General features: G+C 44.5%; 1 protein-coding gene across 1 annotated transcript in view; it reads right to left on the minus strand.

Annotated features, from left to right (window-relative positions):
• Positions 1 to 547: 547 nt before the first annotated feature.
• The window catches only part of LOC127433899 (leucine-rich repeat transmembrane protein FLRT1-like), a 46,167-nt gene continuing 31,746 nt past the window's right edge, over positions 548 to 14,968 (minus strand). The window contains exon 2 of the mRNA XM_051686222.1: positions 548 to 3,720. Coding sequence (XP_051542182.1) covers positions 1,540 to 3,606 — 2,067 coding nt within the window. The 5' untranslated portion in view covers positions 3,607 to 3,720 and the 3' untranslated portion in view covers positions 548 to 1,539. The remainder of the gene's footprint in view (positions 3,721 to 14,968) is intronic.

Raw genomic sequence — 14,968 nt, forward strand, 5'->3', positions numbered from 1 at the left:
ATTTACAGAATGTAATATTGTGCTAAGTATTTGGCTAAGCAACCTCCCACCCACCACCTCCCATCTCAACAGGACATTGGATTAGCCTCTGCAAAACACATTGTAGGAGTTGGGGTGGGCAGGCATTCTCTTTTACACAGATCTAGGATCAGCATTTCACATCACCTATGTTATTCAGAGTAGGAGAAGTAGTAGATCTTTGATCAGTATAAAAGAAAAGATTCTAATGTAATCAGGGGTTGTATTAAACTTTTTGTAGTGAAAGTTTCCATTGCATCAGTGTGGTACAACAAGAAATATTTCTTATGAACACATTTCTATATTTAAAAAGTAGACAACCTTCATGTTGGTGCTAACTGGTAGGTGAGAGAGCTTGGCTTGTTTGGCTGGTGATGCTGGGGTTGACAATGTGTGACAACCCATTGTCATTTTTTTATTTTTTTTATTTTATTTTATTTAAAACCCCACTTAAAGAGGAAACCCCGTATTTGATTATAATCAATTATCAGTAGAGATTTATGAGTTATATTTAAAAATGGAAGGGAAACATAATAATAATAATAATAATAATAATAATAATAATAAAAGAATATAATGATAATCAAACAACAGGAAAGAGAGTTGTGACCGATATTCAGTGTGTGTTTGAATCTATCAACACTCCAGGCTTCAGTTGAAATGTTAAATTTTGAAAGTGTTCATTAAGACAGATAAACCCATTTCATACATCTTTCCACTTTATACCAGTCTGAAAGAAGATCAATCAGCAGAATGCTTGTTGGACGTCTTCAAAGAAGAATCAGGCAGCTTTCAGGTGTATAAGATTTTAATTAAGTTTGTTTTTGAGGCATTTAAAACTGTAGCTTTTAAGGGGGCATGTCTCTGCTTGGTCCACACTCCACAAATCCATTAGTAGTAATGAGCAGTCATCATGTCTTGTGCAGCTCAAGTCTCCAAAAAAGAACCGTGTGAACACATGCATTGTCCTGAAGCTTCACTTGTCAAATTAATTCCAGTTTCCTCAAAGCAGAGAGGTTATCTGGCCTAATGCTGGACTCAAAACCATTCATAGCCAATGAACAATCACTGATTAAATCCTTGACTTAGGGCTCTTCAACCAGAGAAGACAAATATTGAAATGTACAGCAGTTTTTTTTTTCTACGCAAAAATTGCCTTTCTCCTAAATTAAGTAATGAGCTCTATGAGAAAGAGTTAGTGAGCTGAATGCAGTGTGTTTTGCCCTTGAATCCACCTCAGTGCGCCAGCCAGAGATAAAACAGCAATGTCAGGGACATTGATCATTACACCAGGAGGTGAAAATAGCATTTGGTATCACCACCTGAAATGGCATCATTGCCTCCTGGCACCGCACTCATAATGCTGTTTCCTATAAGCATCTTGGCCAATTAAAAGTTTTATAGTGTCATGAACAGCAGGCTACATTGTAATGGAGACCAGAAGGCACAAAGAGATTCTGCAGAACCCATGAAGATCTATGCAGTACATGACTCCTAATTATACTTGCTAAATCAAGGATATCATGTGTAGGAGTAATCTATATCTGGAATGCCTCTTTCTCTATAGCCACGGTTGGTATCATAACCAGAATTGGTCATGTTATTGGGTGGCTTGTATAGACCTGTGCCATTGGAGGGGAAGATAGTGTGTATAATGTAATCCTCTCGTACTGGTTTGGGCTGAAGGGGCTGCCTTGCTGCCATTGGCGTCATCTGAAATCCAGGACCTCTGATCTCTAAGATAGTATTGTCTTTCTTGGTGCCTGACTCAATGTAGTCATCATAGTGTTTGCTCTTACGAGAACTACTGTGGCTGTAGTGATCTCTTGAGGTGGGCCGTCCTGTACGGTGCCCGTACCAGCAGAAAATGGCAATGATAAGAGCAAGGGAAACTAATGCTGTAGCACCTCCGATAATTCCAACAAGTGGAAGAGAGGTCATTTTATCAGAGCTCTGGTCCTCACTTTCATCATCAGGCTGGTTGGGATTGGACGTTTCAGTTCTGGCACAAACTGGTACCTCATTCGGTTCTGTGTCACCCTCAGGCAAACTACTTCTGCTTCCATCGTTAGACACTAGAGGAACCATGCAGATGATGTAGCTGGAAGCAGGCTTCAGGGAGGTGAGAAGATACTCGCGCCGATCACCCCTAACCAAGGTCTCTGTGATGGACCCCATGGCAGAGCTGGTTCCTAGACGAAGCCAGCTTAATCGAAAGGAGGAAGAGGTTTGTGCAACGCTCCAAGTAACCCGAATGCTGTCACTGGATAAAGGTTTCACATTCAGGGCCAGGTTCTTGCCCACACCACTGCTGCTTAAAGTGTAGTCCAACCCTGTTTCTGGGAGACCCAGGCCTGGTCGCTTGGATCTGAGAGTGAACAGGGACCCTTGAGGGGGAGAGAGAGTAGAAATGGCTCCCATCCCTCCTCCACTCACTTTGTTACCACCAACCCCTGCACCTACTCCTCCACCGCCAACAGCAGCCAACTCACATTCATCCATCTGATTTGTGAGGTCTCTAAGTGCCATGTCTCGGACTCGCTCTGGTGTCTGGCAGATAAAGCCTCTCAAAGTAATTGTGTTCCCCTTTGCCTCCAGCCAGTCATGGAGCCAGCGCAAGTTGCACCCGCAATGCCAAGGGTTGCCTCGCACAAGTAGCTGGCCCAAGCTCTCCAAATCCCTAAACAAGCCTCTGGGAAGTGTGGTCAGGTTGTTTCCAGACAAATCTAGGCGCTGTAGCCGCCGCATACCATCAAGTGAACCTCGAGGCATGTGTATTAGTGCATTGTCCTGAAGGGAGAGTCTCTGCAGGTGGACACTGGGCAGGTTAAGAGGGGGTGTTTGAAGAGAATTGCGGACCAGGGAGAGCTCTGTTAAATTTGACAAGCGTGAGAATGTATCATCAGCTATGCGTTGATTAGCTAAAAGATTACCATCCAAGACCAGGCGGCGTAAAGAGGACAAACCACGGAAGGCATGAGTGGGAATTGTGGAGATTCGGTTGTCATCTAAACAGAGCTCCTCAAGTGAGGCAGGAAGACCAGATGGGATGCTGGAAAGGTGGTTTCTGGAAAGGAAGAGCAGACGTAGTCGAGGGTTGTCCACGAAGGCCTGGTCCTCAATACTGACTGTAGAAACAGAGTTGTCGTCTAGATGCAACTTTTCAAGAAGCGGAAGTCTAGCAAGTGCAGCTCGTGGTAACACTCTAATGTTGTTGTCCTGGAGGTGAAGCTCACGTAATGAAGGTGGTAAATGCATTGGAAAGTCATCCAGCTCGTTATCATAGAGATATATAACACGGACCAAAGTGTGATGCTCCAAGGACATTGGAAGCCCTGCATTATCAATTTGATTGTTCTGAAGATAAAGGACAGATGCAGATGGTGGAAGTGGTGGGATTGCACTCAGTCCACGGTCATTGCAGTAAATAAAGTCCTCATCACAGCGACATACAGAGGGACACAATATGTCACCTTCACCATCCAACCCTTGCGTAGAAGCTGCAGCCATCTCCAATAGCTCAGCCAATAGTGTGATGCACAGCAGCAATAAAAAGAGCAAGTCTTGTATACCTTCAGGAGCCATCATGCAACTCTCCTGCAAGCTGTTCTCACCTCCACTCTCCTTTTATATCTCAATGGAATGGTTCTTTAAGGAAGAAATGGACTCCCACCAATGAGGATTCTACTGTTTTCTTTCACTCTGGAGATAGATAAAAGAGAGAGGAATACAAGCTCAAGTTAATACCTTGCACATTTCTTTCTGATGTTCCAATTAAAATCAGTGAAATAGGAACATCATATACTGTACATGACAGCACAGGTTAATTAAATCACATCCAATTGCTTAGTCATGCTTAGATTCTTAGCTATTTTGCACAGTCACATTTCAATTAAACTGCTGGCCTCATCTATCTACAGTATATGTCATGCACATAATAAAATTCATACAATATTCATATTGCACTGAAAGTAATTTAGCTAATTCCAGTCCAGCACAATGCCATTCATGGATTATTAGTATAGCACAGGTGTAACATTATAAAACACAAACCTTTCCTATTAGGAGGAATTCAAGGAAAGAATGCTTTTCATAGTAATTCTATAAATACAATAATAATAATAAAAAAAAAATAATACAAACAATACAGGTATGTCTACAAATAACACTAACGGTATTATAGGGCATGTGTGTATTGTGGTATGATCTTTTTTAATGCAAGTGTCCTGGGTTCAATACCTACCTGCATATAGAAATTCGTTTTTTATAAACCAAGTAAAATTGTAACTCTGTGTCAGTGGATGAACTATACCAGAAATGTGGGCACATTTTGTGATTTCGCGGCCATTTCAGAATAGGGGTGTAAAAAATATTGTATCGTATTGTATTGTATGAAACGACGCTCATGATTCAATACCATAAACACAGTAGCGGTTCTAGCTTGTATGGCGCCCCCCGCCCCAGCTACCCATGTTGCCCTTGCCTAAATCCACCCCTGTCTAAACAAATGCAACATAGTGTAATTAAAACCAAGCAGCGCAAAATTGAGAGCTGTGAAACAGTCTCCTCCCCAGAGAGGTGGTGCTGAGCACTCACAGGACAACAGAGCAACAGATCTACAGTACATAGGTGAGAAGATCAATGGCAAATGGCAAGTAGATTGTAGTGTTACAGCTTGTCGAATTTGCCAAACGATGTGTCATGTCCCAGCGCTACAGTACATCATTCATGTCCTTTTATATACACCGAGATCACCGCACAAATTGGTGGATTTGCGATGCAGAAAAACAGCAGCAGCAAATTTGCACCTCTTCCAGACGACACATGGCATGACACTGAGCAAGACGCTCATAAGTAACAAAAACAAGCTTATTCAAAAATCTGACAATGTAAGAAACCCGCGATTACATGAGACTTATTATTCTCTGGTTTTGACGTCTAAATGTAAACAGGTATGAGTACAAAGAGGCCAAAAAAATTGCGTTACTCAAGCCGTTAAATAATATTAGATTATGTACATATACCGTAAAACCAGAGGTCAGGTTCCTCTCAATTTTTTTTAAATATTTTTTTTTTTACACCACTAAATAACATTGAAATATTTTTTTTTCCCTTGCTACAGTCACTTTAGCTTGCTCTCTGGTGAATTTAAAACAATAAGGCATGGTTTTCTATAAAGCCGATTTGAAACTATGTGTATTGTGAAAAGTGCTATACAAATATAAAGTATAAATATCAGTTTTTCTCATTACAATATAAAAGTGCTGTTGTTTAAGTTACATTATTATAGAGCTCTACTTTTTGTTTGTACTTTTTGCCAATGTCAGACGCTTTTGTGTCATTGATGATTTAAAGACATTTATGTTGAATCCTTGAATAAGTCTGAGCAAAACATTTGTGGGTGCTGTTTTTTTAATAGTATTGTATCATATTTTATCGTGAGGCTTTGCATCGTATTGTATCATGAAATTTGTGTATCGTTCCATGCCTATTGCAGAAATGTGCCTGGATGTGTTCCTGGCAGGCTACAGAGGCCATAACCACACTCCTAATCCTAATCATATAGAGGCTGAGTAGACTGTCAGCAACATCTAGATATTTCAGATCTACCAAGGTAGTTTGGTGTATGGAACAGGGTTTTGTTAGGGAAACAGCTGAAGAAACAACTCTTAATTTCTGCATTAGCTGCTCTGAAGCCAGGTTTATTTACATGATGGACTCTTGAAGGGGTGGGTTTAAAACTGATTACCACTTGCATACATCAGTAGCGGAGAGTCACTGGAAGAGCAAGATATGACATTTTGATTAAAGATTATGAAGTACATTTTTTTTATAAAATAGCAAAAAAATGCATGGATGAACCGTTCACAAAAAGACCAGTAACATGCATTAATAAAATAAATAGGGTCAATTTTGAGTTCATGCTGACTTCCATACTACTTATTTATAGTACTATTAATGTAATAGAGTTACAAATTTATATATGAGCATTTAATTTGATTTTGACTGACTTCCAGTTTAAGCCCTGCCCACATCCGGTACTATCCGAATAAAGCTACAGATAATTTTGTCATAGTAACAGATACAGATACAGATAATGGCTTCGCTGCACACCCCTACTACCAGTACATCACAGTTAACATCTCTCATTCGTTCAAATGTTACAAATGTTTTTGTGTTGTTTTCTGGTCTGATTTGGTAACAATATTACAAAACATCTGAGATGATCCCTTTTGCTGCTTTTAACTCATTAAGAATTCACAGAAAGCAACCATGGCATATTAATGTATTTGACTATTATGTTTACATTGTAGTCTGGTGGTACACTGAAGGTATAGGGATTTTTGGTCACAAACATGGTGGCGTGGTCATACAGTGATATCACATGAAACAGGTACGTTTCCCAAAAGCATCGTTAGCCAACTTTGGTCGCAAGTTCCATCATTACCAACATAGTTCAAAAAATTGGTGTTTCCTGAAACCGTAGTTCCAACGAACATTCGCAAACCGCATCGCAAAGTTGTGTGGTTGGAACTACAGCTTTTTACCTGCTGTGGTCAGAAGCATAGTTCCTTATGAGTTTGCTATGTGGATATCATTTGATATTGCTGAGGCTTCTATAGGCTATCTTTCATTCCAAATATATCTTTAATTCTGTCAAGTCTTTGACCACGTTTACAGGCATTTAAAAACTATTTATTGCGGGGGTTTTCTGAAATGTCACGTAAACACAAGTGCAGCCATTTAAGGGATTAAATGCTGTTAAGGAAAAGCACTTTATCACACACAGTTTCTGTTGAGATCACAGCTTTTATGCGTTTATGTTTATGCGTAAGTGCCATTAGTATTTTTTTGAAGAGTACGCATGTGCGTATGTGCTCAAGTGCATCAAGGGAACGTCATGGTTACTTGCATAACCTCTGTTCCCTGATGGAGGGAACGACATGTTGTGTCGATGTAGTGACACTAGGGGTCACTCTTGGGAGCCCGAGACACCTCTGGTCTTTGATAAAAGGCCAATGAAAATTGGCGAGTGGTATTTGCATACCATCTCCCCAGGACATACGGGTATAAAAGGTGCTGGTATGTAACCACTCATTCAGGTTTTATGCTGAGGAGCCGAGACAAGGTCTGGCCATTTCAGCGGATAGTTCAGCGTTGTGGCAGGAGGGACACAACGTCTCATTCCCTCCATCAGGGAATGGAGGTTACGCAAGTAACCATGACATTCCCTATCTGTCACTCTCTCGACGTTGTGTCGATGTAGTGACACTAGGGGTCCCTATACAAAACGCCGCAACTGGCTGAACTGTGTTACGTGAACTGGCGGTGTGTGACGGGCAGACAACTGTGTGCCTCATAGCCAGCGCACCAGGCCAACACGTAACCTCCCCCAACATAGTTATGAGTGTCGAACGGCCCTTTGGGGACAAGTCGACTACCCAAAAGATAGAGACAGGCTAACCCAGTCGTGGCCTCTTTTCCCCTTCTTTTTTTCCACTCCCTAAAAAACAAGTGGTTTTATCCGACTGGGCCGCCAGGTCTAGGGAGGACACCGCGGAGACCACACCTCGCCCAAAGGGGGGGGGTATTTAAGTGGAAAAATATGTCACATGGTATTGCCGACCATGTGGAGAGTCTAATGGTAGCTGAAAACTCAACCAGGAAGTCAACCAGGGAACATAGTTTGTGAACACTACTGGGAATTAATGCCGCATGTCTTCAGCTTAGAGGAGGTGAAAGGCGCTATGTGCAAGCGATACACCCAGCCGGCTATCCCAGGCTTATCCGCTTGTATTGCATGCTGCTACCTGGGATGAAACCAGTTCCACCCGGAGGTTGTAGAACCTTGCAAAGGTGTTGGGTATTGCCCAGCCCGGTGCTCTGCAAATGTCTGTTAGAGAGGCACCCCTGGCCAGGGCCCAGGAGGCTGCTATACCCCTGGTAGAATGGGCTCGTAGCCCTACCGGGGGCAGCACATCCTGGGTGTGATATGCCATAGCTATGGCATCAATGAGCCAGTGGGCGATCCTCTGCTAGGAGACAACGCTTCCTTTCCGCTGTGCACCAAAGCAGACAAAGAGCTGCTCAGAGATCCTTAAGCTCTGTGTGCGATCCAAATAGATGCGTAAAGTGCGCACCGGACACAGCAACGACAGGGCTGGGTCTGCCTCCTCCTGGGGCAGCGCTCGTGGGAACATTGGGCACATAGCCCGGTTGGGGTCTCAGGATCACGTGAGAGTAGCCCGGACCGAACTCCAGGCACGTTTCGCTGACAGAGAATGCTTGCAGGTCACCTACCCTCTTGATGGAAGTGAACGCAGTCAGGAGGGCAGTCTTCAAAGAGAGTGCCTTAAGCTCAGCTTACTGCAAAGGCTCAAAGGGGGCTCTCTGTAGACCCTGAAGACCTACAGAGAGGTCCCATGAGGGAACGAGGCGCGGTCTGGAGGGATTCAGCTTCCTGGTGCCTCTCAGGAACCTGATGATCAGGTCGTGCTTCCCTAAGGACTTACAGTCCACTGTGTCATGGTGTGCTGCTATAGCAGCAACGTACACCTTCAAGGTGGAAGGGGACAGCCGCCTTTCCAACCTCTCCTGCAGGAAGGAAAGCGCCGATCCAACTGCACATCTCTGGGGGTCTTCCCGTCAGGAAGAACACCACTTAGCGAACAGACGCCACTTAAAGGCATACAGGCGCCTCATAAAGGGGGCCTTAGCCTGAGTGATCGTGTCTACCACCGCTTAGGTCTTCTGCGTCCTGTCCAGGGGCCAGACATGGAGATTCCGGAGGTCTGGTCGTGGGTGCCAGATGGTGCCCCGTCCCTGAGAAAGAAGGTCCTTCCTCAGGGGAATTCCGAGAACCACATCTGGGTGGGCCAGTAGGGTGCTACCAGGACGACCTGCTCCTCGTCCTCCCTGACCTTGCACACAGTCTGTGCAAGTAGGCTCACTGGGGGAAACACATATTTGCGTAGGCCAGGAGGCCAGCTGTGTGCCAGCGTGTCTATGCCGAGGGGCGCCTCGGTGAGGGCGTACCAGAGTGGGCAGTGGGAGGATTCTTGGGAGGCGAACAGTTCTACCTGTGCCTGTCTGAATCGACTCCAAATCAGCTGGACCACCTGAGGGTGGAGTCTCCACTCTCCCCTGAGGGTAACCTGCCATGACAGTACGTCTGCTGTAGTGTTGAGGTCGCCCGGGATGTGAGTGGCTCGCAGCGACTTGAAGTGCTGCTGACTCCAGAGGAGGAGATGGCGGGCGACTTATGACATACAACGAGAGCGCAGACTGCCTTGGCAGTTGACATATGCTACTGTTGTCGTGTTGTCTGTCTGAACTAACACGTGCTTGCCCTGGATCAACGGCCGAAACCTCCGCAGGGCGAGCAGAATTGCCAACAACTCGATGCAGTCGCAGGCCCATCCATAAGCTGGCGGCTGCGTGTCCATTTCAAACAGCGTCCCAGCCCATTTTGGAGGCGCCTGTTGTGACCATGATGCGCCTGGAGACCTGCTCTAGGGGAACACCTGCCCGTAGAAACGAGAAGTCGGTCCAAGGGCTGAAAAGACGGTGACAGACCAGCGTGATGACCACGCGATGTGTCCCATGGCGCTATGCCAATCTTGGGACTCGAGTCTGAAGCACGTGCTGAAGCGGTCTCATATGCATCAACCCGAGCGGGGTGGCCACCGCTGAGGATGCCATATGCCCCAGGAGCCTCTGAAAGAGTTTCAGTGGAACCGCTGTTTTCTGTTTGAATACCTTCAAACAGGTCAGCACCGACTGTGCGCATTCATTTCGTGAGGCGCGCTGTCAAAGAGTCCAACGCCAAACTGAGGAAAGAGATGCTCTGAACCGGGAGGAGCTTGCTCTTTTCCCAGTTGACCTGAAGCCCTAATCGGCTGAGGTGTGAGAGCACCAAGTCCCTGTGTGCACACAACATGTCCCAAGAGTGAGCTAGGATTTGCCAGTAGTCGAGATAGTTGAGAATGCGAATGCCCACTTCCCTTAACGGGGCAAGGGCTGCCTCTGCGACCTTCGTGAAGTCATGAGGGGACAAGGACAGGCCGAAAGGGAGGACCTTGTACTGATACGCCTGACCCTTGAATGCAAACCGCAGGAAGGGTCTGTGTTGAGTTAGAATCGAGACGTGGAAGTACGCGTCCTTCAGGTCTACCACCGTGAACCAATCTTGATGCCAGATGCTTGCCAGAATGCGTTTTTGCATCAGCATCTTGAACGGGAGTCTGTGTAAAGCCCGGTTCAGTTCTCGCAGGTCCAAGATTGGCCGCAACCCATCGCCTTTTTTCGGTACGATGAAGTAGGGGCTGTAAAACCCCTTCTTCATCTCGGCCGGAGGGACAGGTTCTATCGCACCCTTCCGTAGGAGGTAGCAGCGTTTTTGTCCTTCACCAAGGTGAAGTGGATACCGCTGAACCTAGGCGGATGCTTGGCAAACTGAATCACGTATCTGAGTCGGACAGTCTGGACCAGCCATTGTGACAGATTGGAAAGCGCAAGCCATGCATCCAAGCTCCGCACGAGGGGGACCAAAGGGACAATCTTGTCGGATGTACCGGCGGGTGGGGCCTCGTGGCGGGGCGGAGCTCGAGGTGCCACACCATGTCGTGGCCGTGCTGAGTTCAGGGACATCAAAGTACTTACCTGGCTCCTTGTGACCACCCCCGGAACAGCCTGGGATGGAAGAGGCCTGTCCTCGTGACCTGTGGAGACTGTCACATCGGGGGCGGATTTGAGCCACAGCTGGGCGCTCAGGGGCGGGAAGACCGCCACTGGAGCGCCAAACCTGCCAAATAGAGTGGTGGATGGTGGTCGTGATGACAGCCATTCACATCAGATACATGACCCAGAGAACAAGGAAACTGCTCTTGCTGAACTCTTGGGTACTGCAGCCACTTGGGCATGCAGCACAATTAAATGCAAAGGTAACAAAAAGATTCTCCTCCCGGCCCTCGACCGGGGGATGGAGTGGTCTGCTTACCAGCTCCAGAGCAGCGGGTTTCATCGTCCCTGGGTCCCCAGCTTTGGGTGCTTTGAAGCCTTTCACGGGTTCTTGGCAGACACGAGACGGTTGGCATCTGCTTCCTACGGTGGGCTCCACACCGGGGCCGGGCCGAAGGGGTGGGCTGCGTTGGAGCTGGTGCAGTCACCGCAGGGGGACGCCCTTGGCAACGAGCAGACAGGGTGCGGGATCTTGAGCCGTGCCGGGGCAGGATATGCCGGATAGCCTCCGTCTGCTGCTTCACCATCGAGAACTGCTGGGCAAAAACGGTGTCACCAAATAGGCCAGCCTGGGAGATGGGGCCAGCAAGGAACCAAGTCTTGTTGGCCTCACCAATCTCAACCAATCCGCGCACCCGAAGGGAGGAGCCCAGCTGAGGCTTCCACGTCTGACTGGACGAGCCCGCTCTCTGATCCTGCGCTCGAGAGCCCATCACTTTCGCGGGCTCCGAATAAGAGGTCAAACTCGCTGTGAGATGAGCCGGCGGACTCATCCGGAAGCCCGATCAGGGCAGACGAGCGTGCTGGCAGAGGCGGTCCCATTGGGGTCCTCAAATCACCCCCAGTGCTAGCCACGCTGGCCTCATACCCATGGGTAGAAGGACAGAGAAATATACTCCTTTAGAGAAATATGCTCTTTTAGAGAAATATACTCTTATTTCTGCCGAAGCACCCAGGGGCATTCTCTGCAGTGCACCAGTGCAGAGGAGGGAGAAGCCGCTGAAATGTGTCGTCAGATCCAGCAGAGGTGAATGAACAGTCATGGGAATTCAGCTCAGTGAGCATGACCGTTCGGCTCCGAAGAGAAAATCTGAATGAGTGGTTGCATACCAGCTCCTTTTATACCCGTATGTCCGGGGGAGTGGCATGCAAATACCACTCGCCAATTTTCATTGGCTTTTTATCAAAGACCAGAGGTGTCTCGGGCTCCCAAGAGTGACCCCTAGTGTCACTACTTCAACACAACGTCGAGTGAGTGACAGATAGGGAACACCAAAGTCTGATTTAGAGGGAAAACCCACTATTGCAGCGCAATGCATCGGATGCATTACAAAGTGCATGCTGCTTTCGTGTCTTCAGCAGCTTTCTCGTGCTAAATGGCTTTCTGGTGAACGAGTAAATTAGCTATTACAATTCAATATCCGCAGAAGTTATTACTCCACTCCCTGTGTGACATCATTAACAACAGATCTACAGTATGTTGTTGAAACAATGTGGTTCAAACGATGGATTTGCGACATAGTTACCACGGTTTAGGGAAACAATCGTGACTAGCTAGTTAATTTCTCCAACGATGCATCATACTATGGTGGATAAGCAGTGAGTTAAGTCATTGTATGGGAAACGCACCCTGGGTCAAAAGAGGTAAGCACGTCTGTGTGTGGGAGTGTGCCCACTGAAGGTAACAGAACATGGTTCCAGTTCGTTTTGGACCATTTTAACTCCTAGTTACAGTAAGAAGCTCATAATATGTACAACACTGTTGATTGCATATACTGTCACAAATTTTATTCTTCTACATTTTTGGTGTGCATGTGAATGTGAAATTATGTTTACTCTACAACCAGTGCATGTCTGTTTGCACACAATTGTGTTGTTTTCAAGACAGAACATCTGGTTAAATGAGCCTGCGGACCAGTTTTGGGTATTTGGGTCACATCATACAGTACAGAGATTAAGGGATAGAGAGAGGAGACTGTAGAGAGAGTGGGAGGGATTAGTGAGGTTCAATTAGTGATTGTGATTGTGTGGTTCAAGCAGGTGTTGACGGGAACACCACACATCTAAACAATAACAAATGCCTAACCTACAAGGTTCAGGCTCTTTTTACTTTAAGCCTCACCTGGCAGTAAAGATAATCCACATATGTGACTATGATGATATACAGTATATATTTGTGCATGTTCTAGAATTTCCAAATTAGAAGTTGGTGAATCTCTAGAGAAAGTGTTTGGAACATAATTTTTTAGAAGTACTCCCTCATAAAAGAGATGCAAATGTAAACATGGAGACAGTGTGCAAAAGCAATAGCCGTCCATGTAGCGCATGATCACAGAGTAAAAACCTCATCAAAAGTACAAGTAAAAAGTAACTGATATTAAATTTACTTAAGTATCAAAAATACAAGTAAATCAAATCTATTACGGCGCAGCCAATTATACCCATGGCAAACTTAGTTGAGTGGTGGAGTCTTTATTAGGAGTTCATTCAAGAACTGCTTTGATCAATTAGTCAGCAAGTAAATGTACTACTCATCTGGTGCAAAATAGCAAAATAAACAATATGAATTAATGGTATGCTCATGCCATGTCGGTAAGATCGTATTTATAAAATGTGCGCAAATGAACGCCACCATAAAGTCGTAATTACCAGCGGGATTTTCTTGGATAAAGAATCATGGCAAGAACCAAGCAAATTGGAAATGGACATAATTCTGTTTTAATTGTGGATTTTGACTGTACAATTAATATTGTATGCATTTTTGTACCATTTATGGAGAATAAAGCTTGGCAGAAAATAGCAGTGCGCCAATCAGAAAAGAGATTTTTTAACGCTAAGATCGGCCGATACCGATCACTGACTCTTTTAAAAAGTGCCCTTTTAAACTGTAGTTGCTATTAGTGGTATTGTGACCAACATTAATCTGATTTATACTGGGACCATCACAGAATAGCGCTGGGATGAGTGACTGATGACATATTGAGAGTATGGACGATACCACTTATTTTCTTTTTGATCCAATGCCAATAATTTCAAGTCCAATATCATCGATACCAATGAGTTTTCTTGGGATAAAATGGGTAATTTAAAATAATATTTTTAGTCATAATTCAAGTCATTATTATTATTATTATTATTATTATTATTATTATTTTATTTGTGAGCCTAAACAGAAAACTATTAGACTTCTCTTTTGTTTACCTTTACAAAAATTAACCATGGTTACACTACAGTAACTATAGTTTAACCTTGGTATTTAGTTAAAACATAGTTACCACACAATTAACCATGGTCACTACTACAATATTACTGTAGTAAAACCATGGTTTCAGCCAAGGGCATAGCAGCCACGTGCAAAGATTTTTGCAGGGGACAAAAATTATCTTTTTAAAGAGTGCGGGGACGTGTCCAAGTCCCCAGCACTCTTTAAAAAGGTGATTTTTGTGCCCTACACTTTTCCAAGCTAAACCCATTCCAAGTACAAATGATGGATTTGTATACAGTATTCTTTGCATTTTGTTACTTTGGGCTGATTGAGCAACCATCCAGCAAATCACTGGTGAGTTTCATGAGCCAAAACAACCCTTACGTAATAGGCCGTCAGTCAGACAGTCTAATCAACGTGGCTCCATTCATTTCTACAAAGTTGCTTTCAACAATGCTCATTTATCCATGTTTTTTATCAGCATTGATGTTGATCTAAATTAAAAATCTAGAGATGAGGAACACAAATGAGAGTTATTTATCGGCATATCGTTCTTGACTGGCAGCATTACGTGAAATGCACTGCAGAAAATAAACAAAGGACAATCCTTCTTTTAAGCACACATTATAAGTGGAGTTTATATCAGCGCACGAGTCTTCATTAAGTTATGCTTTTTACAATATGTACGGTTGTTTTTACCAATTTAAGCAGATAACTAGATCCGTGTTAAATATGTAAAGCTATTTTTAATATCAGCTCCTGGTTTTTACTTCTATGTGTAGTTGAAAAACTGTAGGAAAAAAGATAGATCTGCTGTGTTCTTAAAATATTTAGGCATTTTACTGAAGTGAATTGATATGTAGACATGCTTTTTTTATACATGAAAACATACGGATGTTATTGAAGCTCATTATAATTATTATAAGACTATTATTGTTATCTTTTGATTAAATTCATGCTCAGCAACTCACAAACTGTAGGGAAATGATAGATTTGCTTTGTTCT

This window comes from Myxocyprinus asiaticus, chromosome 4, assembly GCF_019703515.2.
Source record: "Myxocyprinus asiaticus isolate MX2 ecotype Aquarium Trade chromosome 4, UBuf_Myxa_2, whole genome shotgun sequence".
NCBI lineage: Eukaryota > Metazoa > Chordata > Actinopteri > Cypriniformes > Catostomidae > Myxocyprinus > Myxocyprinus asiaticus.